Here is a 25,947-nt window from a genome sequence, read left to right as displayed (position 1 = left end):
TGGACAACAAGTAACACCACTGATCCTGGAACTTGCAACATAAACAAGTGTTGGAAGAACTCATCCAGTCAAGCACATCTATGAAATGTGAAACCAATCGATATTTAAAGTCATTTGGTAAACCATCCACTTTCCACACGATCTGAGGAAGGGTCATTCACTGAAAGCATTAACTGCTTTCTCTTTCTGCAGATACGGTTTGATTGGGTGAATTCTGATTTAGTTCTTTATTGAATTTATTAGCATCTATTTAATATTTCTGACACACAGATTTGCATTTCTTTCAACTATATATACTGAATGCATACCTGTCAACCCCTTCATAATTGCAAGGACCTTTCTTCATTTACCCTCTAACCTTCTTTGCTGTTTAATGCCGACATGTTCTTTAAAGTAATTTCTTTGTTAACTGCCTTTCATGATCAATGTTTATTTTTTTGGTGATTGTATGGTATACATGCCTTCACTCAGTCCTCCTTCATTCCCAACAGCCTCATCTCTTGTGTATTTCACTCATTCGGACCAGACTCTGGTCACATGCAGGAAGGTATACTTGTGTATTTGGAACAGGACAGCAGCTGGTCATGGGACAGATTTTAGATGTGTGCCAGGTCCTCTGCTGTTCACAAACTTGTCTCATGGACTCATGGTTCTGTGGCTTGATAGTTCATTGGCCCCTCAAACCAAGCAGGGACCAGGTACACAGCACATCTGTAATTTGCACCTGAACATCTGCTATACTTTGCCTCTCTCCTTAGCATGCAAAAGCAATCATTAAAATTAATCCTTGTGGGGAACAAATGGAATGCATACAGGTTAGATCACTTGGCAAGATATTGATGTAATCAGCAGAATTCTGAAACAATAGACTAAATTTATATACTTGGATAGAAACACTAAGGTATACAGTAGAGTTAGAGAAATCAGTGGTTAGGAATCTGAGTCCTCAGATGTTTTACATTAGAAAGATTAAACATTATCTGCTTATACTTTTACCTCTAATTCTGGCTCTAGTTAGCCATTGCACAAGTATTGATTTTTCCCCATATTTAGCAGGCAGTGGTTATTGGCATTGGTTTTACTATTGCCACATGTACCAAGGTGTTTGCACTTTTGTTTGCATGCCAGTCAAATCATGCAAATACATCAGGATAGTTAAAGGATAGACAATGCAGAAGACTGTGTAGCAGCTACAGAGAAAGTGTAGTGCAGGTAAATAAATGTAGTGCAAGTACCACAGTGAGGTAGACTGGAAGAACAGCTGCAGGATAGAAGCTGCTCTTTGAATTATCAAAAGTTTTTAGTGACCATTTCCATAATGGGTGTCTTTCTGCCATTAATCTGACAAGAACATGGGGTCACATTGAAACTGTGACTCCACCGGCATGGAACTACAAAGGATTTAGCTACTATTGTTCATCTTTCCACTAGTCCTGAGTATATTGTGTTAGCCAAAAGACAAGTGGTCTCTTTTACTTGATCTGAATATGGCGATACAAGACATATCCTCCCATGAAGAGGTATTTGAAAATGAATGACTCAACCCAATCAAAGAGCAAGTTAGTAAGAAAATTAGAGTGAAGGAAACAACAGGCAGACACTATTAAATCATATAAGGTTAGGAATGATGGGCGGTGTGCTCCGGTTATGAGAAACTGGTTGAATTAACTCGGCTGGTCCAAGCTATAGTGCTGCCTATTCATTGTGAAGTAAGACAATTTATATCTGGCTGTTTCTCACCAAGTTTGGGCTCAGCCCAGCTTTGGAGAATTCATTAAACAGAAATATTTTCTTCATGCTAGGACTTTTGATGTATTACCAGGTTTCTCACTTACTTTGCATGGCTTTTGGTTACTCTTGGAAGTTTCAAACTCTGAGAACAGTTGATACAAGTGTCTTTTTAGTGTCCTATGGTAGATGGCTCTTCAAACTCTGTCCTAGATGATCTCAGTGCCATTGTTCATTTCATATGTGGATGCCATGAACTGGCATTTTCTATTCAGCATCTTGTTTATGGGGAACAACTGAATGCTAAAGACAGTACACAATTGTTTTACTTTAATTAACTTTTCAATATTGTTCTATCTTAGGCAATTGATCTAGGTGGTATGGCATGGTACTATGTTGAAAACATAGAATATAGCACAGTACTGGCCCATCAGCCCTCAATGTTGTGCCAACTCTTTAACCTATTCCACGATTAATCTAAACCTTCCCTCCCAAATAGCCCTCAATTTGTCTAAGAGCATCTCAAAAGTCGCTACTGTATGTGTCTCTGCACGTCCCTAGCTGTGCATTCCATGCACTTATACCACTCTCCATGTAAAATACCTACCTCTGGCATCTCCTCTATGCTTTCCTCCAAACACTTTAAAGTTATACCTTTCTGCTCTGGGGAAAAGTCTGGCTGTCCACTCTATCTTTGCCTCTTATCATCTTGTACTCTTCTATCAAGTCACCTCTATCACGTCCTCATTCTCTCCAAGGAGAAAACCACCAGCTCAGTCAAACTATCCTCACAAGACATACTTTCTAATCCAGACAGCACCCTACTAAATTTCCTCTGCGTTCTCTCTAAAGCTTCCTTTCAAACTGAAGTGACCAGAACAGAACGTAATACTCCAAGTGTGTTCTAACCAGAGTTTAATAGAACTGCAATGTTACCTTGTGGGTTTTGAATTCAGTCCACTGACTAATGAAGACCAACACACCATACACCTTCTTAACCACCCTATCAACTATCACTGCAACTTTGAGGAATCTACAGATAAGAACCCCAAGATCCCTCTGTTCCTTCACACTGCTAAGAATCCTGCTGTTAACCCTGTATTCTACCTCTAAGCTTGACCTTTCAAAGTGAATTGCTTCACACTTTTCCAGATTAAATTCTATCTGCCATTTTTCAGCCCAGCTGAGTTCTTATTCTTTCTCTCTTTGTCTCTCTCTCTCTATTTTGCCATTACAATAATGTTATAAATTAAAATATTCAACTTACGCCATGCCCACAAAATACAAACCTAAAGGTCAATGGGATTATGCATCAGTCATGCATTCTTCATCTCTGGTGAAGCATTCACGAAAAACTTTGAGAAGCTGATAGAACTGAACAACTGGGGCATTGCAAGAGGCAAAGACAAAGTCCTCACTTGGGCCATGACTGGGTCCATAGTGGAAGCAAGTGAGAGCAAAGTTAGAAGGGTATTTATTAAAAATAGAGAAATAATGATAATTTTAGAGAGAATGCTAATGTCTATGTATAGTGTATTTGAAAACATTTGGAAGTGTTAATATAATTCAAGTTTATTGTCATGGGCATACATATCCTCAGTATAAACATCACGGAAATTAGGTTTTTGCATCAGCAGGACAGTATATTATAAGTATGACAAACATAAATTACTCAAACTTAAATTAACATAAATTATACATAACTTGTATTAAAATGCAAAAATAAACATGACAATATTATTGGAAGTTGAGGCAAATATATTCCGAAGTCAAATTTTTCAACATTGGGCGTTGCAGGTCGGTGCAATTTGGAATCAGTGTTAATCATTGGAGTGTCACCCTTAACTTCAGGACGGTCACAAATGTGGAGTTAAGACATTCCATGCTACAATTTTGATGGATAATTTGGGATTATCCCTGGTGTTGATGTCTGTATTTGTCCCTCAGTATACATCACATCAATTAATTACTTAGTCATTAGTCCATTGCTGTTTGCAGGAACTTAATTTGTAGAAATTGTCTGCACTCTTATCTGTATTGTAGCAAAGTACTGAGATGGCCATAAAAAGCCTGAGAAAGTTTTATGGAGACTGAGCTGAAACATTACCACTGTTTCTTCTTCCAGAGCCAACTGTCTGATTTGCTGAGAATTTCCTGCATTTGTTGTTTTATTTTTTTACTTTTACACAGAATGCAAATAATTTAAAATGCTAATTATGAATGTTAGAGCAGGAATTAATGTTTTGTCAGCATTGACAGCTTAGGCAATAACTTCAGAAAGGTGCATACCAAGAAAAGGATGAGTTGTGCAATACCGATGTGTCATGGAGTCAACTTACCTCCAGTTATGAACTATTTTTACATTTATAAGCCAAAACTAAAGTTGTTAATTTATCCCTACTGGAGAACTCCTTCAGGGCCATAAGCAGACAATTATATTGGGTATGGTGTGGAAATTTAGAACTACAGTCCGATAAAAAGTATTCACCCCCCCCCGCCCTTGGAAGTTCTCATATTTTATTGGTTTACAACATTGAGCCACAGTAGATTTAGTTTGGCTTGTTTTTACACTGATCAACTGAAAAAGACTCTTTCATGTCAAAGTGAAAACAGACCTCGACTGTGATCTAAATTAAATTGCAAATATAAAACATCATGACGTAAATATTTAACCCCCCTTTAATATGACACACCAAATCATCTCTGGTGCAGCCAATTGGTTTTAGAAGTCAGATAATTAGTTAAATAGAGATCTGTTTTCAGAGACCTATGTGCACTCAAGGTGTTACAAATGATTGTCATAAATATACACCTGTATCTGGAAAGTCCAACTGCTGGCGAGTCAGTATCTTGCCAAAAAACTACGCCATGAAGAGAAAAGAACACTCCAAGCAACTCCGCGAAAATGTTATTGAAAAGCACAAGTCTGGCGATGGATACGAGAAAATTTCCAAATCACTGAATATCCCTTGCAGTACAGTTGAAACAATCATCAAGAAATTGAAAGAATATTGCAGAGCCGTAAATCATTTGGCAAGTTGGAAATGTAAGTGCCTACCCCAAATGTTCAGTTACCAAACCGTACACATGAAGGTAGCCCTGGCATAACCTTGAGAGGACCCGACATTAAGAGTTTGTCAAGCAAAGGTTGCTAAAAGTACTCAGCAGTTCATGAGATGTCTACAGGGAAACTGGATCGATGTTTCACAGTAAGGGTGCTTTTGAATGGATAGGTAGTGTGGGGGATGTTATGGAGAAAGCAGAAGGGAAGTCTGTGATGAGATGCAGGTGAAAGTTGTCAAGGTAACAGTTAAAAAAGTGGGCAGTCGGAGACAGGAAGGACCAAAAAAGGAAACAACTTGTAACATGGAGATAGAGCCATCTGCAGAGAGAGAGATTCAGAAACAGTGATTACCAAAAATTATTAAATTCATTATTAAGTACTAATGACTTTGACATACTAGACCAAAGGTGAGGTGCTGTTTTTCAAACTTCTTTCAGGCAATGTTTGTGATATAGAAGGCTGGAGAGAGATTGGGATTGGGATCCAGGCTTGCAGTATGTGATGCTGGGGACCACTAACTTTGCATATTAGCCATAGAGCAAATAAGAAGAAAAATCTCGATCCACAGTGAATTCCCAATCCTTTTTCCTGGTAGTTTTTCCTGATCAAAATTATATCACGTAGTACATATACACTTTGCACAACATGATAGAATTTCTGGGTCACAAACTGAAAACTTGTTCATTTCTGCTTAAGAGTTACAGCCTTGAGGGTGCAGGTCAGATGTATTTGGTGCAAGGCCGAATACTTGGCTTTTGCTGTTTGTGGGGTTTGTGTGATCTTATCATGAGTGACACCCAGTCAATGGGGTAAAGGCTTAACTTTTGCAACTAGAGCTTGCCATTTCATACTGGTCTTGAAACTATAATCACCTGATTGCATTCTTTGTTGAAGCTGTAATACATTTTTAGACAACTGGAATAGTTCTGGAATATGATTTATTACTTAAGCAAACCAAATTGGTGAATTTAATCAGTTGAGTAACACTCCAGTTTGACAAGTTTTCTTGTACATGTAGTTCTCCGTAACTATTGGCAAATCTCATTAGAACTAAATAAATATTTCATTTTGAGAGAAAACAGCAGGAACTGTTGGATGCAAGGGTACGTACACTTTGGGATTTTTACTGACACAATTATTACTTTGACAGTTCTTTATTGTTGATATTAAACTTTGAATTATTTGTTGAGTTGTGCTCATTCAGAATTATATACAAATTTTCCCTCCTCTGCCACTCACAACATTCTATCTTGGAAGTATCTTCTTTCCTTGTCACTGGGTCTAACTTCTGTGATCCCCTCGCCAATAGCACAGTGGGAACTCCTTCATCAGAGCTGGTCCAGAGATAGCTCACCACTGTCTTCTCATGGTCAGTGAGGGCACTATGATGGAGTGTTGTCAACTCGTGCAGAAAATTCTGATGTAGATGTCAAATCATACTGAAGCTGGCATTCATAGACTCTCCTAGTTACAAATTTGCCTCTTGGGCAGTCATTCGACCTGGATCACTGTGAGGTTGAGTTGTGTAGAGCAAAAAGCATAAATACAGAGATTCCTGATGCAGCTATGGTGTGTAGTAATTAGAAGGGCTGATGTTAACCATTGCAGGGGGAATATTTAGATTATGAAGACACGTAGTCCTCTTTTATTGTCACTTAGTAATGCATGCATTAAGAAATGATACAATATTTCCTCCGGTGTGATATCACAAAACACAGGACAGACCAAGACTGAAAAAACTGACAAAACCACATAATTATAACATATAGTTACAACAGTGCAACAATACCATAACTTGATGAAGAAGTCCATGAGCACAGTAAAAGTTCAAAGTCTCTCAAATGTCCCACATCTCACGCAGACGGGAGAATGAAGAACTCTCCCTGCCATGCCGACCACAGTCCGACTCCGAGTCATCTGAAAACTTCGAGCTCTGATCAGCTCTCCGACACCGAGTACTGAGCGCCATCTCTGTCCGAACGATTCAGCCTCAGCCTTGGTCGCCAACAGCAGGCAAAGCCGGGGATTTTGAGGCCTACCCTGTGAAAGATTCCTGACCATGCAGTAACGACAGCACCGAACGAGCATTTCAGAAATTTCTCCAGATGTTCCTCTGTGCTTTCACTTCCATTCTCCATCAAATCAGAATTGTCCACGGCCTCTATTTAACAGATACGATATCATTTTTCACTGGAGGGCTGCGCACGCACGCGGTGTGCTGCTCCCATTCTCCTCCCGACTATTTGAGTGAGTTAACTTTCCATATTGCCCACATGTTGGCAATTCTGCTTGGAGCTGGAGATGGTTTACAGAAAGAAGGTGGACATTGCTGAATGAAGATCAAAAATACTTTCAACGATGTCTGATAGAGACATCCCAGGAAGAAATATGTTGCTGTTAGGAGAAGATTCTCTTGCACAGATATTTTATGGGGTTCATCAGGCTTGGCACATACATAAGTTGGGAACTATTACAATCTCTGTAAGTTAGCATTTCATCTTTGTGTACAAATGTGGCCCATCTGTTTGTGCTGCAAGATGGAGTTTACAGGTGATGGACAAGGAAGAGGAAAGGGATACCTGGACTATTACCCTATGGTTCACCTGTATTTATAGGGTGTTTCAGAGTAGCAGTGGCCACGTGTGGAATAGCTGTACAAGTATGCTACATGTTTTCATCCTACATTTGAGACTTGGACAGAGAATCCAGATATGTGATACCACGTGAGTGCTATTTTTTTTTGGAGAGGACAATAGACTAATGCCTCATATACTCTCTCAAGGTCCCCTGACACAATATAGTCCCTTAGCCAAATCGTATCACTGAATTTAGATCGCAAACAGCAGATGACCCTTGGATCTATCCCACTGTTGTTTGTGGGAGTCTGCTGAATGCATATTGGCTGATGTGTTTTCTTTTAATCATTGCAGTTATTGAACTTTAAAAGTACTTCACTGTAAAGTGATTTGGGAAGGTGTGCATAATGCACATTCATTGCCTTAATCTATGTTACCTGTAATACTTAAGATATGCAACGCAAACTCTCAACAATGTAAATACCTGAATTACCTTTACCCCTTTATTCAGAATTCGGTATTCAGAATCAGGTTTATTATCACCGGCATGTGTCATGAAATTTGTTAACTTAGCAGCAGTTCAATGCAATACATAATATAGAAGAAAAAAAATGCAATAATAATTGTAAAAATAATAATAATAAATAAGTAAATCAATTACAGTATACATATATTGAATAGATTAAAAATCATGCTAAAACAGAAATAATATATATTAAAAAAGTGAGGTAGTGTCCAAGGGTTCAATGTCCATTTAGGAATCGGATGGCAGAGGGGAAGAAGCTGTTCCTGAATCGCTGAGTGTGTGCCTTAAGGCTTCTGTACCTCCTACCTAATGGTTAACAGTGAGAAAAGGGCATGCCCTTGGTGCTGGAGGTCCTTAATAATGGACGCTGCCTTTCTGAGACACTGCCTGAAAATGTCCTGGGTACTTTGTAAGCTAGTACCCAAGATGGAACAGACTAAATTTACAACCCTCTGCAGCTTCTTTCAGTCCTGCGCAGTAGCACCACGCCCCCCCCCCGCCCCCACCCTCGTACCAGACAGTGATGCAGCCTGCCATAATGCTCTCCAGGGTACATCTATAGAAGTTTTTGAGTGTATTTGTTGACATACCAAATCTCTTCAAACTCCTAATAAAGTATGGCCACTGTCTTGCCTTCTTTATAACTGCATCGATATGTTGGGACCAGGTTAGGTCCTCAGAGATCTTGACACCCAGGAATTTGAAACTGCTCACTCTCTCCATTTCTAATCCCTCTATGAGGATTGGTATGTGTTCCTTCATCTTACCCTTCCTGAAGTCCACAATCAGCTCTTTTGTCTTACTGACATTGTGCGCCAGGTTGTCAGGTTGTTGCTGTGATACCACTCCACTAGTTGGCATATCTCACTCCTCTATGCCCTCTTGTCACCACCAGATATTCTACCAATGATGGTTGTATCGTCAGCAGATTTATAGATGGTATTTGAGCCATGGCGACTCATGCAGTCATGGGTATAGAGAGGGTAGAGCAGTGGGCTAAGGACACACCCCTGAGGTGCACCAGTATTGATCGTCAGTGAGGAGGAGATGTTATCACCAATCCACACAGACTGTGGTCTTCCGGTTAGGAAGTCAAGGATCCAGTTGCAGAGGGAAGTACAGAGGCCCAGGTTCTGTAACTTCTCAATCAGGATTGTAGGAATGATTGTATTAAATGCTGAGCTACAGTCGATGAACAGCATCCTGACATAGGTGTTTGTGTTGCCCAGGTGCTCTCAAGCCGTGTGAAGAGCCATTGAGATTGTGTCTGCCTTTGACCTATTGTGGCATGAGGCAAATTGCAATGGGTCCAGGTCCTTGCTGAGGCAGGAGTTCAGTCCAGTCATGACCAACCTCTCAAAGCATTTCATCACTGTAGATGTGAGTGCTAACAGGCGATAGTCATTAAGGCAGCTCACATTATTCTTCTTAGGCATTGGTATAATTGTTGCCTTTTTGAAGCAAGTGGGAACTTCCACCCATAGCAGTGAGAGGTTGAAAATGTCCTTGAATACTCCCACCAGTTGGATGATACAGGTTTTCAGAGCCTTACCAGGGACCTTCCACCTTGCGAGGGTTCACTCTCTTTAAAGACAACCTAACATCACCTTTAAGACAGAGATCACAGGGTCATTGGGTGCAGCAGGGATCTTCACAGCTGTAGCTGTATTCTCCCTTTCAAAGCAGACATATAAGGCGTGAGTTCATCTGGTAGTGAAGTATCGCTGCCATTCATGCTATTTGGTTTTGCTATGTAGGAAGTAATGTCTTGCAAACCCTGCCAGAGTTGTTGTACATCTGATGTCGCCTGCAACTTCATTCAAATTTGTCTCTTTGCCCTTGAAGTAGCCCTCCGCAAATCATACCTGGTTACAGTTCTGCATCTTTTTCCTATTAAGTGCGAGGGTGGAAGGTGAAGATGGACGTTTGGGAATGAAAGAGATCATTGGTGATCATATTGAGAGGAAGATTTCAATGTGGTTTATTCACCTGACAACTGCTTAAGCAAATTACCTATTTCCCGGTTTGCACTGTTCAATCAGTGTCAGAATTTCACAGACTACTCAATTCTCCTGTGATAGCAAAAGGCACAGTTATTCATATGATATTATTATTCACTGCTGTGCAGTCTTATGTGCTTTTTATGTTATTGCTTTTTCACGAAGTGTATCTAGTATCCATGCTGCTTCATAATTATTCTTGCCAGGCGTAGCATCACGTCGTTAGGAAGAACAAACATTTTAGTTCTTAAAAGCTCTAATTCTGTTTGATTTAATGATTCTTCCAGTAAGGAATTGGAAGGCCTTGCAGTAATATTGAAAGTTCTAGTGCAATAGCATATCCTAAGCAAGCTTTCTGCATGGCAGAAGTGCATACATTCAGACTAGTTTTCCATCTGAGGTCATTATAATGCATGCTTCAATAGGCCCAAATAAATTTAGAACACAGCATTTGTAACATTGACCTAGACTTGCAGAATGTTTGTAATGATGCTTCTTAAAAAAATGAAGAGTTATTGTTTCAAAGTTCTTGTGCTGTTTCAGTATCATTGCCTGGTAAAAGACCAGTTCGGGTCGAGACTTGCAGCCATCTGCATCAAAATTCCAGTGATTTTTTTGTAGTTAGCAAAGAGATGATTGACCTCTAACATTAAATTGTTTAAAATTCAAATAAGAAAAAATATAAGTTGAAGTTATTGGAGGAAATCGTGTCCGGGAAGCATTTTATTGATCGATTAATTAATTGAGAAACAACGCAGAATAGGCGTTTCTGGCCACTCAAGCCATGTTGGACTGTGGGAGAAAAAAAGAGCACCCAAAGAAAAGCCATGCATTCCACAGGGAGACGCCTTCCAGTGGAAATGGAACTCCGAACTCTGATGCCCCGAGCTGCAGTAACGTCACACTGAGGTATATTTAAACTGAGAAAAGCAAAAACTGAAAGGATTCATGGGAATGGATGTTAGGGAGTAGGTTAAGTGGAAGGGGCAGTATAGTTCATGCTGCTGTCACAGCTACAGTGACCTGGGTTTGATTCTGCCACCTCTGCACGCTTTTTACATGTTTTTTTGTGTGACTGCATGGGTTGCCAGGTTAATTAACTACCATAAATTGTCTCTAGTGTAGATGTGTGTTATGAGACTGGGAAGGGCAAATATTACAATTGTGTGCAAAAATTGGTTACAGGGAAATAATTGTGGCAATAATATTGATGGGATCAGGGGTGCAGTGGTAGCCGGAGCACTCTGAAATGCGTTCGGCACCTCTTTTAGAAAAAAGCTGAAATAAACAAGCTAATTAATTAAGTGCCACCCAGGGTGATGTGGGTCTCTCAGAAACTGCTGATCTCCTGGAATTTTTACGCACAACATACTCTGGAGTTTACAAAGAATGTGCTAAAAACAAAAAAAAAATCCAGTGAGTGGCTGTTCGGTGAGCGAAAACATCTTGTTAAATCCATTTGCTGGATTTTTTTTTTGTTTTTGGCACCATTCTTTGTAAACTCCAGAGTATGTTGTGCATAAAAATCCCAGGAGATCAGCAGTTTCTGACAGACTCAAATCACCCTAGGCGGCACCTAATTAATTAGCTTGTTTATTTTGGCTTTTTCCTTAAAGAGGTGCCAAATGCATTTCAGAGCGCTCCGGCTACCACTGCACCCCTGGATGGGATTAGATTGAAAGATAACACAACTTGATGGACGATACGGTCTCCTTCTATGCCTTCAGGAGGTGTGAGCGGGATCAGTTCTGAGTTAACCACCACGCAGCATGTATTGATGTGAAATATTGCATCACCACATGATAATAATTTGAGAGAAGCAAGTTTCAGTTACTGCTGAGGCTTTATAAGGTATTAGTCAGACCAGTTTGGAGTACTGTGAGCGGTATTGGGCTCCTTATCTACGAAAGGATGTGTTGGCATTGGAGAGAGTCCAGAGGAGGTTCATGAGAATGATCCCAGGAATGAAACGGTTAACGTATGATGAGTATTTGATAGGTCTGGTACTTTATTGCTGGAGTTCACAAGAATGAGGGTGGATCTCATTGAAACATACCCAATATTGAAAGACCTAGATAAAGTGGACGTGGAGAGGATGTTTCCAATAGTGGAAGAGTCTAGGACGAGGGGCACTGCATCACAATATAAGGAAGTCCCTTTAGAAAAGAGATGAGGGAGAATTTCTTTAGCCAGAAGGTGGTGGATCTTTGGAGTTCATTACCATAGAAGGCTGTAAAACCCAAGTCACTGGGTATATTTAAATCAGTTGATAGCTTCTTGATTAGGTACATACGTTTGTAGATAGATAGATACTTTATTGATTCAAAGAGATTTGCAGTGTCACAGTAGCATTACAAGTGCACAGATATAAATATTAAAAGAGAAGTAGAAAGAGTAAAAAATAAGTTACCTCAAACAGTCTAACAGATGGGGATCATCATTTCCCCGCTATAGGTTGACTCAATATAGAGCCTAATTGCCAAGGGTAAGAATGACCTCATATAACACTGTTTAGAGTAGCGTAAGGGCAGTAAATGTTATAGGGGGAAGGCATGAGAATGGGGTTGAGAGAGATAATAAATTATGGAATGGTGGAGCAGACTCTATGGGCCAAATGGCCTAATTCTGCTCCTGTGTCTTCTGGGCTTATGGTTGTAATACCCTGTAAGATCTTCCCTGAGCCTCTGACACTCTCAGAAAATAACCAGAAATTGTTTAATCTTTCCTTATAGCACATGCCCTCTAATCCAGGCAGCATCCCGGTAAAATTCTTCTGCATTCTCTCCAATGCCTCCACATCCTTTCTACAATGGGGTGACCAGAACTGGATACAATATTCCAGACGTGTTTGCTCAGTAGACATTATGAAAATGATGGAATGTGCAAAGTGTTTGGAATCAGAAGGGAAGTGAAACAGACCTTGGAATTTTTGCGGGAGCTTTATGAGTCAAATCTAACACTGGGTCATAAAAGGAGATATTTGGGCAGGTGGCAGATTGCTTGCCTGGAGAGCTGAGCTCTAAGATGCCTTTTCAGAGAGGCATGAGACGCAAAAATGCTTAAGAAAACAGTTTGAGTGTTTAGGGGTTGGCCAGCCCTTTGCTGCCCGCGGTAGAATGATTTAATTCAAGGATTGGAGAAGTGCATACACATGTGGTGTGGTGACAGGGAGGGAACGAGGCCATGGTGGGATGTGATAGCAACTTCCAAACAGAGTCATTGCTTAACCAGGCTCCAACATCAAGCAGTAAGCTCAGGCATGCTGAGCATATCTCGAGCAGCCTAAGGCTCTTCAAACTAGTTTTGCCGATTAAGAACCTAATAATGACTTAATGATCAACCCTTTGTCTCAACTCAAGCTCTGTGCTCTATTCCACATTTCACTACACGTCCAAGTATATGATGTAAGATTATTGCAAGAATGATGGAAAACGGTGGGGGCTGAACGGAGAACACCGGCACATAAAGAATAGATGTAAGCCACTTGAATCGGTGCTGTCATTCATGAAGATTATGGCTGTTTCAATTTTTGATCTCAACTCCACATTGCTGTAAGATATCCATAACAATTACAGTCCAAATCTCTCTCAGCTAAGGACGTGTGCAGTGACATACTCATTAACTGTTCCTCAGCTCTCTGGGAGTAGAGAAGTCCAAAGAATTACAGTCTTCTGCTTTGGGAAAAAAAAATATATTCCTCCTCATATCACTCTTACATCAGCAAACCTCTATCCCGAGAGCCTGCCCTAGGTCTACGTTCCTTCTTAAATAGAACAACACAGGAGCAGGTCCTTCAGTCCATGATGTGTGTGCTGAATCCAATGCCGAATTAAACTAAATCTGTTCTGCCTGAACATGATCCATATCCCCAGAATCCCCGCATATTTATGAGTCTACCTGGCAGACTCCTGACATCAATATCATATTTGCTTTCACCACAAACCGTCTCCTCTGGCAGTCTGTTCCAGGCACCTTCGCGTGTAAAAATACTTGCCTTGCACATCTTCTTTAAACTTACCCCTCTCTCCCCTTAATTGCATGTCCTCTATTACTTGACATTTCTATCCTTAGGGAAGAAGATTCTGTCTGCACTATTTCTGCCTTTCATAATTTAATAGATTTCTATCAGGGCTCCCCTCAGCTGCTGACAATCCAGAGAAAACAAACACCAGTTTGTACAATCTCTCCTTATCACTCATACCCTCTAATCCAGGCAGCATCCTGCTAAATCTCTTCTGCACCCTTTCAAATCCTCCACATCCTTCCTGCACAGCATACGCCAAATGCAGCCCAACCAACGTTTTAAATAGCTGCAATGTGACAGATATTTAATGTCTCTACCAATGAAAGTAAGCATGCATGCACCTTCTTTAATGACCTATCTAATTGCATGGCCACATTCAGAAAGCAATGGACATAGCCTGAATATCTACCCTGTCAAGCCTTTGAAGAATCCTTTATTTTTCAATAAAGCCACTGCTTATTCTTCTAAATGTCAGTAAACATAGGCCTAACCTGCTCAGTCATTCTGCATAAAATATACTCTATGTTATTTCTGAGCCAAAGGAGACTAAAATCAAATGCAGTGTTCGAGGTGTGGTCTGACCAGTACAGGCTTAGCAAGACTAGGTATTTTTACTCTACTCTTCTTGCAGTAAAAGCTGTTTTTTTTTTGCCTCTCATTAAATCAGAAAGTGTTGGAAACAGTCAGCAGGTCAGACAGTATCTGGAAGGAGAAGCAGTTGACATTTCAGGTCAGAGACCTTTTGTCAGAATGAGAAAAGAGAAAACAAGTCAGTTTTGGAACTTTCTCAGTTTTGGATAGAACCAGAAATATTAATTGTTTCTCCCTCCACAGACACTGACTAACCTGTTAAGTATTTCTTGCATTTTCTGTCTCTAGCATCTTTAATTTTATTTTTGATCTTTCATTACAGTTGTCTTTATAATTACTTCCTGTACCTGTACTTAAACATAACCAGCTAACTAGAAAAGTGTTATCCCAACTAAATAGTTTTTTGGTTTACCAATCTTCTATCCACGTATTTAGATGCCATATTGCCTCATCTTGTGGAGTAACCACTGTAATGTGTTACAGCGCACTTAGCCTGAATGACAGCCCTCATAAGAGGCCCTGAAAATGGAAAGTATTTTCCTTTTCACCACTGATGCCCTCACCTTGATCAGTACTAAAAGGAAAGTAACTCTGAGTGCAACATTGACCTGAGCATCTGCTATAACTAATTAGCCACTAATTAACCTGAACACGGAACAGCAATTACACCTTGCTGGCTCACAGGGACAGAGCAAGTTGTACACGACTACATTGTGAGCTGTGAGCTAGAATGCTCCTGTCTTTGTGAACCAATGTGCCCTCCAACCTTCAAGGAACTTATCAGCAGCTTAAAAATTAGGCATGAGCAAGACGTTGCCCAAAATATTTCCTGCTTAATTCAAGGTGATTGTACTGGATGGCAGGGAAATAAATCAACTTTCCAGTAAAGATGCTGCAGCAATAGGCTGGAGTTTTGCTTGCCAACTTTTGTTGGATACTTTCCAAGAGGTATCTTGACCCTTCCCCCTTCAGTTTCACATCACCTCTCCCAGTCAAACAGACCTCCTTTTCCCATTTCCAATATTTCTATAACTGGTCAGTAGACATGTTCTCAAATGAGAAAAAAAATGCCATGCCACCTCTTTCATGCTTCGACAGTTTTTTTTCTCTGTGGAGTTCCTGGACTGATCTGTGACCTGGAAAAACTGACGTACAAAGTGAGATTGGGTTGATAAGGACAATATTCGCCACAGTTAAGTATAATGAAAGGGGATCTCATTAAAACCCTTAAAATTTTAACAGGACTGGATAAAGTAAATATAGAAAGATGCCCCGGGTGGCTTGGAAGTCCAAGATCATAGGTTATTAGACCTCTACGGATAAAGATAAGAGCAATCTTAGACTAAGATAAGAAGTAATGTCTTCTCTTCTCGGGTGGTGAACTCACAGAACACTCTACAACAGAAAGCAGTTGCAGCCAGCTATATTCACAGTGGAGTTAGATATCGTTCTTAGGGCTAGAACATAAAGAACATGAGGATCATATATGAATAATGCAAAGAATTTGGATGATCAGCTGTGATGATGTTGAATGGTGGTGCAGGCTTATCCCTGATCTATGTTTCTGTGGCTGTAGATCCTAGTGATTCCAGGACAGTCCTGGAGAGTTGGAGAACTTCTGTTCCATGTTGGTCAAGATTGATGATGACCTCTTGCTGAGCAGAATGTGTACAACAGAATGTGTACCAGTTAAGTACAAGGAAAAAACAGGCCAATGAATCCCTTGAATATTGTTGCCAATTATTCTTCTGTGCTTATGGGTTTAGGTCACAATAAGAGACATTTGTCTGTACTAATCAGGGTTAAGTGTCGCAAGATGACAGCTGTTAGATGCACTCATCACTGCAGTTTGGTTCCATTGACTTCAATGTAGTTTCAATGCATCCATGACTTCACTACCACACTAGAATTTTATCATTATACTAGACTTGCACACTGAAAGCATGCACCATCAGGCTCAAGGTCTGCTTCTATCCCAACGTTATCAGATTCTAAAACTGACGTCTTGTATGATAAGACAGACTCTTGACCCCACAGTTGACATCATCATGATCTTGCACTTTATCGTTCGCCTGCACAACACTTTTCTTGGTAGACTTTACATATTATTCTGCATTATTAGTGTTACCGCACAAAGAAGCACCTGTACAATGACGGGTCTGCAATCAGACATTTGTCCACAGATGCTGTATGACCTGCTGAGTGTTTCCATCATTTTCTGCTTCTAGATTGCCAGCATATATTCTTTTTAAATCTTCATCCACTTACCTATGGATAAGAATTAGCATCAATATATTAGACATTTTACAACTAAGGAGAAACAGCAGTTCATTGTGAAATGGTTTGTACCCTTTCAGTGATAGACTACAGCATGTGGAATTTCCTTTGCAGAATTCCCCAATGAGATTTCAGCAGAAGTTCTGTGGTCCTAAACTAATAAGAGGTTAATGTTATTTTCCTGCCATTGTTAAGTCAACTGATTGTGTAAGCCATCTGGGCAAATTTTAAGTCAAACATTTTGGGAGGCCTTGGGATATAAAGAACATCTTGCATTTGTTGCCTGTTTGTCAGCTATGTTGCAAGCCTACACTGGTGACAGTCCTGCACTTTTCCTATGCTACATCAATGACTGCATTGGTGCTGCTTCCTGCACCCATGCTGAACTCATTGATTCATCCACTTTGCCTCCAACTTCCACCCAGCCCTGAAGTTCACCTGGTCCATTTCCGACACTTCCCTTTCTCGATCTCACTGTCTCTATCTCTGGAGACAGCTTATCCACCAATGTCTATTATAAACCAAAGGACTCTCACAGCTACCCGGACTCTACCTCATCCCACCCTGCTATTTATAAAACCACCATCCCCTTCTCTCAGTTCCTCCATCTCCACCGCATCTGTTCTCGGGATGAGGCTTTTTGTTCTTGTAAAAAGGAGCAATCCTTCTTTTTCAAAGAAAGGGACTTCCCTTCCTCCACCATCAATGCTGCCCTCAACCACATCTCTTTCATTTCACACACGTCTGCTCTTACCCCATCCTCCTGCCACGCTACCAAGGATAGGGTTTCTCTTGTCCACACCTACCACCCACCAGCCTCCGCATTCAGCATATAATTCTCTGAAACTTCTGCCACCTTCAACTGGATTCCACCACCAAGCACATCTTTCCCTCCCCCTTACTTTCTGCTTTCCACAGGGATCGTTCCCAACATGACTCCCTTGTCCATTCATCCCTCTCCACTGATCTCCCTCCTGGCACTTATCCTTGCAAGCGGAACATGTGTTCACCTGCCCCTACATCTCCTCCCTCACTACCATTCAGGACCCCAAACAGTCCTTCCAGGTGAGGCAATACTTCACCTGTGAGTTTGTTGGGGTCATATACTGTGTTCAGTGCTCCCGGTGTGGTCTTTTGTATATCGGTAAAGCCCAGCGTAGATTGGGAGACCGCTTTGCTGAGCATCTACGCTCTGTCCACCAGAACAAGCGGGATCTTCCAGTGGCCATCCATTTTAATTCCACTTCCTTCCCATTCCGATATGTCCATCCATTGCCTCCTCCACTGTTGGGATGAGGCCACACTTAGGTTGAAGGAACAACACCTTATGTTCCTTTTGGGTCTCTCTGTATCTGACTATCCATCCCATAGGATGATGATGGTTCCTTTCAGTCAGTTAGTGGGGTGGTACCCCACTCCTCAGAAAGGAACAGTGTGAGCGTGAATGGATTTTAGGCGAGTAAGGGGTTGCACAGGTCCAGACCCACCCTCTCGACATCCCCTCCCGGATCCAGCGGCATGGTGGGGTCCAAGACAGCTGGGGGAAGTTCTGTTGCAGTGAATGGCCAGACCAAACTTCGATGCAAGGGATGCCCTTTCCGCGCTTCACGGCACGTGTTTGCTAGATGGCCGTTGACCCTACGAGAGGGTTCATCCGCCCTTTGACAGGTCTTGTTTTTCGTCCTTCGGGGTGTCTAGCCACCCTCCCCACCAGGCAAGCCTGGTGGGGGAGCCGGTTTAGTCGCCGACCACCCGACCATGCGACAGGTAGTACTGGTTTACATGGTACCATTAGCACTCAGACGAGTGTCCTTTTGGGTAGCCTCCAACCTGATGGCATGAACATCGATTTCTCAAACTTTCAGTAATGCCTCCACCACGCCTCCCCCCCTTCACCACTTCCCATCCCCTTGTCCCTCTGTCACGTTATCTCCTTGCCTGCCCATCACCTCCCTCTGGTGCTCCCCCCCACACTTTCTTCTTTCTTCAATGGCCTTCTGTCCCTTTCACCAATCAACTTCCGAACTCTTTGCTTCATCCGTCCCTCTCCAAGTTTCACCTATCGCCTGGTGTTTCTCTTTCCCCTCCCCCCACCTTTCAAATCTACTCCTCAGCATTTTTCTCCAGTCCTGACGTAAGGTTTTGGCCCTATATGTCGACTGTACTCTTTTCTATAGGTGCTGCCTGGCCTGCTGAGTTCCTCCAGCATTTTGAGTGTGTTGCTTGCATTTGTATAGTTTCTTGTACACCTCCCTGCCTGCAACGTGCTTATTGGTTTAGTATTCTCACAAGTACCAAGACACAGTGAAAAGCTTTTGTATGTATGCCATCTAGACAGATCATTCCATACATAGATGATAAGTAAATTGAGGGAAAACAATATCATTATCAACCCACACAAAATGCTGGAGGAATTCAACAGGTCAGACAGCATCTATGGAAAAGAATAAACAGTCAGCATTTTGGGCCGAGACCCTCCTTCAGGGCTGAGAAAGTAGGAAGAAGATGCCAGAATGAAAAAGTGGAGTGAGGGGAAATTGGCTAGCTGGAAGGTGTTAGGTGAAGTCAGGTGGGTGGGAAAGGTCAAGGGGCTGGAGAAGAAAGAATCTGATTGGAGAGGAGAGTGGACCATAGGAGGGGATCCAAGGGGAAGTAATAGGCAAGTGTGAAGAAGTAAAAGGTCAGAGTGGGGAATAGAGGAAGCGTGGGGGATTTGCTTAGCAGAAGAAGAAATCGATATTCATGCCTTCAGATTGGAAGGTAATCAGATGGAATATAAGGTGTTGCTTCTCCACCCTGAGGGTGGCCTCATTGACACAGCAATATCAAAGTACCAAATACAGTGTTGCGGTTACAGAGAGAGTGTTGTGTAGCCCCCCTGGCCAGTCTCAGGGTCGCTGTCATCTAGGGAAACAGCCCTCAGCCCGCCAAACTGGGTAATCAGTTTGTGTGGATGCTGTGTGATGTACCCCACCCCGCCCAAATAACAGACAATACACCAGATACGATTAAATGATTTACAGTTTATAGATATTACTGGAACTATATAATTAATAGAGAATAAAATATAAAAGGGAAAAAAAAGGCGCCACACTTATCAAAGTTCAATCTCTTCGTGCACGAATAGCTGGAGCTGAGGACCCTTGTTCTTCACCCTGCGACCCCTCGGACCACCTCGACTGGCCGCCTGGGACCAACAATGGTGGTCGACCAGACGCTCTTCATGAGTCCATCTCTCCTCGCCGAACGCCCCGCTTGGGGTCCGACCCCGTTAGCGGACTCACAGCACCTGGTCCATCCTCTGTCTCTCTCTCCCACTTTCTCCCCCCAAACCCCGCGCACACAATATCTTACAGACACACCAAAAGCATAACAACTATTGCAGTTGGTTCGTAACATCTTCTTATCAGTAACGTGATCCAAATGAACTGCTAGCGGGAGGACTTTCTCAGCAGTTAACATAACAAAGAAGCCCTTTCAATTATATCATAACAAAGAAGCCATTTTAATTAGACTACACAGTGACATAAGAAAAAGAAACCCCCTTACAAAAGTAACAAGTGCCATGATGAGGTGGACTGAGAAAACAAGAGTTAATCTTTATTGCATGAGGTCAGTTAAATAGTCTTCGAACAGCAAGGTAGAACCTGTCCTTGAGGATGGGCATTTATGATTTCCAGCTTTTGTATCTTCTGCCCGATGGAAGGAGGGAGGAGCAAGAACGACTGGGGTGGGAGAGGCATTATGTTAATTGTTCCCGAGACAGTAGGGAGTATAGACGGTGTCAAAGGAGAGGAGGCTTGTTTCCGTAATATGCTGCTGTGATATTTCTATTGATTGATTGATTGATTCAGATACAGATAGGCCCTTCTGGCTCTTTGAGCCATGCCGCCCAGAAGTCCCCTGATTTAATGCTAGCCTAACCACGGGACAATTTACAATGACAATTAACCCACCAACTGGTGCGTCTTTGGACTGTGGGAGGAGACTGGAGCACCCAGAGAAAACCCTCACACGGTCACAGGGAGAACGTACAAAATCCTTACAGACAGCAGCAGGAATTGAACCCCGGTGGCCTGTACGGTAAAGCATTGTGCGAACCACCACATGGCCAATATGTGTCTTCCTTCAGGGAAGGTCTAGCCAGTCAAGGTAAGGGTGAATTCAAGTCTGGAGGCAGCATCCTTGTTAACTTTACAGCAACAGCTTTTGGCGAAGGTCAGGCAGCTGGTTGATCGGAACTGGCGTGGCTCACATTCTGTGCAGCAGCATTAGCAGCAGAAGAGGGAGAGGCAGGAGCCAGTTTTGCCAGTCCCTATCATTAACAAATGAATAACTCAAACCAACATCCAATTGCTTTCAAGCATCTTCCCCTCACAAGTGCCACAGATTGCTTCTGTATTATGCTCAAAGAATATCCAATTTCTGTCCCAGTTTATTTGTCTGCTGGCAGTGTGTAGGAATTGCAGTATCAAGAGACATAGGATGAAAACAGGTCTTTCAGCGCATCAACTCCATGCCAACCATCAACCTACTTCCTACATTAATCCTGTATTTTATACTCCTCAGCTCCTCTCAGAGCCTACTCCTCACATAACAGACTAAGAACAAATTTAAGGCAGCAAATTAAACTACCAAGTGGCACTGCTTAGGGATGTGAGAGGAAATTGGAGTAGCCAGGAAAATCTCACAGGTCAGAGGGAGAATGGGCAAACAGCACCAGAGGTCGGGATTGAACCGGAATGTCTGCTGTCGGAGACACTGGTTCTAGTTGTGCCACTCTACCTCTGTGAGCATCTTTTGAGAGAAAATATGAGGGAGACCTTAACATATGTAAGTTTTACGAAGTGTTTTTCTCTCTCATTGGGCCTGATAACTGCCCACATCATTCCATCAGTTCAGGATACGCTTGAAGTCATTTCAGTGCACCATATTTATGGAAAGAGGGATGCCTAATTAAAATCTAGAACCATGATTTCCATTTTAAATGCCTTGAAATGCATCCCTGTTTGTTTGCAGTAAGGGCAGCCACGTAGTACTGTCAGTTGCATTGAGAGGTCCAATTGCTAATTAGCGCACACACACACACACACACACACACACACAGCAGTATCAAATGGCATGAATTTCTAGGCACGTTTTTTGATTTTATTTTGGAATACAATGTCATTGTAACTTTCCAGGTCAGATTCTTGCCCCGACAAGACCATGGAAACTCTCGCCTGGCATGCTCGGTTCGTGAGCCAAATATTCCTGGATCAGCTCAGAGCTTCGCAGTGGTGTTCGTCGGAGACCTGTCTGCTTCTGCTGCTCGTGGCCTTGGTCTGGTTTGTGCGGCTCTACCTGCATCACTGCAGTCAGTGGATCTACCTTCAGGCGATCGGTGTCACCGTCAACAAGTGGGTCCTAATGTTTATGTATGATGCTAGGGATCTGCTTAAAGCAAACTTTTGCAGCCACAGTAACTAGTTTATTGCTCTTCATCGGAGGAATCAAAATGACATGACGAATGTATTTGTGTAGAAAAAAGACACAAGGTATCAATTTTATGTATTTATTATACCACATTGACCTCTGGAAGTGTTTATACTGAGAATTCTTATTTATTTTTGAAACATTGTTCATAACCCGCTGGGTGGCAGTTGTAGGATAAAGTTTGCAAAGTAACCACAGGCTGGTTAGAATTTTAAAGTTGACAGAGACTTGCTTTTCTTGTGACAATGCCACCTAATTAATGCTACACCATCAATCCCAGATGGTGTGCGCCATTCTGCCTTCATTTAAAATTGCTTGAAAGCGCGATTTTCATCCATCAAGTGCACACCTTACATCCCTTCTCTGCCTTTGCAGAATTTAGCATTCAAGACTTAGAACAGTCACTGCAAAAGGGAACTGTCTTCATGAAAAAGTGTCTTCATTTCTTTTCAAACCTATGGCATCAATCCCATTGAAATGCTACATCCCGTAACTGGCACGTGAGATTGGAACACAAATCATGCTCAGCTCATTCTGCTTCTGTATTTTTTCTTTCTCTCTCTCTCTCTCTCTCTCTCTCTCTCCTCTCTCCTCTCTCCTCTCTCTCTCTCTCTCTCCTCTCTCCTCTCTCTCTCTCTCTCTCTCTCTCCTCTCTCTCTCCTCTCTCCTCTCTCCTCTCTCCTCTCTCCTCTCTCCTCTCTCCTCTCTCTGTCTGTCTCCATTTCTGAAACATACTGCCACACAACAATTTCTCCTCCAATTAAAAAACAATATGTATAAACAAGCTCAGAATTACACTGTGGTGTGCGACAAAGGGAATGCTTCAGACATTCATTTGATGTTCACATATACACTGTTTGACCAGAGCCAGTAATCTGTTTAAATTAAATAAGATAATGCCTTCATTGGGACAGCGCAGAGAGAGGAGCCTATGGCAAATCCTTCACATGGTAATTTTAAGCCTTGATAGTTTACAGATTCAATTTGACTTTATGGAACGTGGACAGCCGAGATTTATTGCCTATCCCTACTTACCCTTGAGAAGGTGAAGCCTCGATGGTGTTTTATCCTTTCGATGTAGGGATTGGTACATCTGTGCACTGCCAAATCACTTCAGGTGGCACTCAAGAGCCAACCTATTGTTTCAACTCTGGAGTCAAAGTGGGTGAAGCTATTTCCTTCAAGAAAGGACATTAGTGAATCCAAAGGATTTCTTGTCAACTGTTACATTTAATTCAGAGAACATTTAACTGAATTTTAAAATTCTATGTAACTATGTTGAGGTATCTCCTGTTGTTAGTTTAGTTTATTATCATATATGCCAGTGTGCAATGGAATTCCTTGCTCACACGAGGCTCACAGAGTTAACATTTTAAAATATAAATACAACAATAAATATAAGCAAAAGGGCAAAGCAGTAGAAAGGTGCAAAGACAGTAGTGCAGGAGGCTGTTCTAGGAGGAGTTGCATCCAAAATATTGATGCTTTCTGATGCATTAAATGCTTTTGATTACTACTTTTGAATTAATTACTGCTCTAGTGCTATTCCTAATGCTTACATTAAATGTAATCATCCAAAGTAGAAATGAACATTTTTGGATTCCTTGAAATCTTTTCTAATCACAATTTATCCGATGATTGGAATAAAAAGGAAGGAAAACATTTTGACTGGGAACCTGGCAACATTTATTTCAATGGTATACGAAATGTCTTCTTTCCTTACAGTGTAGAGGAATGTTGTTTCTGGTGAGGTCTTGCAAAATATGTGTATGGTCATTGCTTTTCTAATGAGTTTGCTGTGCCAAACGTTTATATGTAAGTGGATGAAGACCTCCAGTCTGAATAATAATAGTTCAAACAGATCCAAAATCTAAATGCTTGCACTTGTGGGTTCCTGAAAAAAAGACTTTCCAAATGTCATTGCTTGCATTTTCAAGTACTGTTCTCTGAATCCCATTTTGTAAATACATTAAGTAAGTAGTTTTGGATATTTATAGAGTAAACAGGAGTGTTGCAAATAAATACTACTTAAAATGAACACTGCAGACACAGCAAAACTTCAGCTAAAGATTGACACAGATCTGTAATCTGAATATGCCAATACTTTATGTATTGGAAAGGAGATCTGGAATTGTGTATATTGCAGGGCAGCTGACCCAGAGCTGTGTCAGAAATATAAGATCAAAACCTAAAACATTTCAACTAAATGGATCGTTTTTATTTATATTTGTACCTGTTTTTTTCTTTAACCAATTCCTCATGTCTCCCTTCCCCGGGGTTTCTCTCACTGGTGGACCATCTGCTACCAAACTGCTTTTAATGATGCTACGTAACTGTCCTCTTGGAAATGTCAGGTGGGCTGAGGTGACTCCACCCACCCATTAAAATCTTCCTTCATGTGGAAAGATGTTGCTTTCCTGATGATGCAGCCGGTTGCCCCATGGGGACAGCATGGCAGTGAGCTTACCTTGGCAAATCAACCATCTTGCCATTTATGAGGACTCTACAATTAACCATCAAAGCATTTAAGCTGATTCAAAGATTGTTATATATGTTCTCAGGGTGAATGCACGCAATCTTTCTCCCCAGGTTCGATAATCAAGAACTAGAGGACATAGGTGTACTTTAAAAGGGGAAATATTTAATAGGAATCTGAACGGCAACTTTTTCATCCGGGGGGTAGTCCTTATATGCAATGAGTTGCTATGGGAAGTGTCTGAGGCAGGTACATTAAAATATTTCCGGGCAGGTATATAGATTGGACAGGTTTAGAGCAGGGGTTCCCAATCTGGGGTCCACGGACCCCTCAGTTAATAGTAGGGATCCATGGCAGTAAAAAGGTTGGGAGCTCCTTGTTTGGAGGAATTTGGGCCAAAAGCCAAAGGAAATAGTGTAGTTGAGAATCTTGTCAGCATAGACTAGTTGGGACAAAGGGCCTGTTTCCTCGCTCTGTGAATGTACCCTTAAGTTCTCGATAAATGAAATTATACACAGAGGCATAATCATATGTATATCGGTTGTCTGTTTTCTTTTTAAGATTCCACTTTTATCCACACACAGTCGAACTTAGCTACCAGAGTTCTCTGCTGGAGACGTGTGCGGAGTTGACCATCGTAGCCCTGGGACCCCTGTCCTTGAACGCTGTGCTGCTTATTATGGCTATAATCAGATGGGTCTGTCATCGACAATTTGGCTCATTCCCATCCTGCTTGTCAAGGTTTATCACAGCAATGGGATTTTGGACAGTGCTTGACCCCCTGGCAACATTTATTGTGGATGGTATCCTCGGGGTAAGTCAGTTAAAATAACTCCTATGTACAGACTTAAAATATAATTCTGTGTATCTCAAAAGAAAAATTGAATGCTAGCTGTACTGTGAGGAAATTGTTACAAATGATTAACATTTTATCAATAGGTGGAAGATCAACATCTCCGAGGCAGGAAGCACTAACCCGGATCTGGCTATGTTACATCCATACTTACTCAGCCCTGTCGCCATCAACCCAAACTTCAATGATTTGGATCCTGGCTGAAACTACCCTGAAGCTGTGTATTTTGGCCACAATTAGCACACGGGCTTTGAGTGCTGTTATCAGCTGGTATGGGGGTACTGGAACAAGCAGCACCCATTAAACTGCTGTGGTTTTCTATTGTGTCCAGTGCACTTGATGTGGCCTCCTCTCCTT

At 41.7% G+C, this 25,947-nt stretch overlaps 1 protein-coding gene across 1 annotated transcript in view; it reads left to right on the top strand.

The window, feature by feature from the left end:
• The window catches only part of ofcc1 (orofacial cleft 1 candidate 1), a gene marked incomplete at its 5' end in the record, with an annotated part of 305,954 nt that overhangs the window by 136,884 nt on the left and 143,123 nt on the right, over window positions 1–25,947 (top strand). Inside the window, 2 exons of the mRNA XM_063042829.1 lie at window positions 21,970–22,185; window positions 25,299–25,551. Coding sequence (XP_062898899.1) covers window positions 21,970–22,185; window positions 25,299–25,551 — 469 coding nt within the window. The remainder of the gene's footprint in view (window positions 1–21,969; window positions 22,186–25,298; window positions 25,552–25,947) is intronic.

This window comes from Mobula hypostoma, chromosome 1 (genome assembly GCF_963921235.1).
Source record: "Mobula hypostoma chromosome 1, sMobHyp1.1, whole genome shotgun sequence".
NCBI classification, from domain to species: Eukaryota; Metazoa; Chordata; class Chondrichthyes; order Myliobatiformes; family Myliobatidae; genus Mobula; species Mobula hypostoma.
This window is presented reverse-complemented; position numbering and strand designations above follow the sequence as displayed.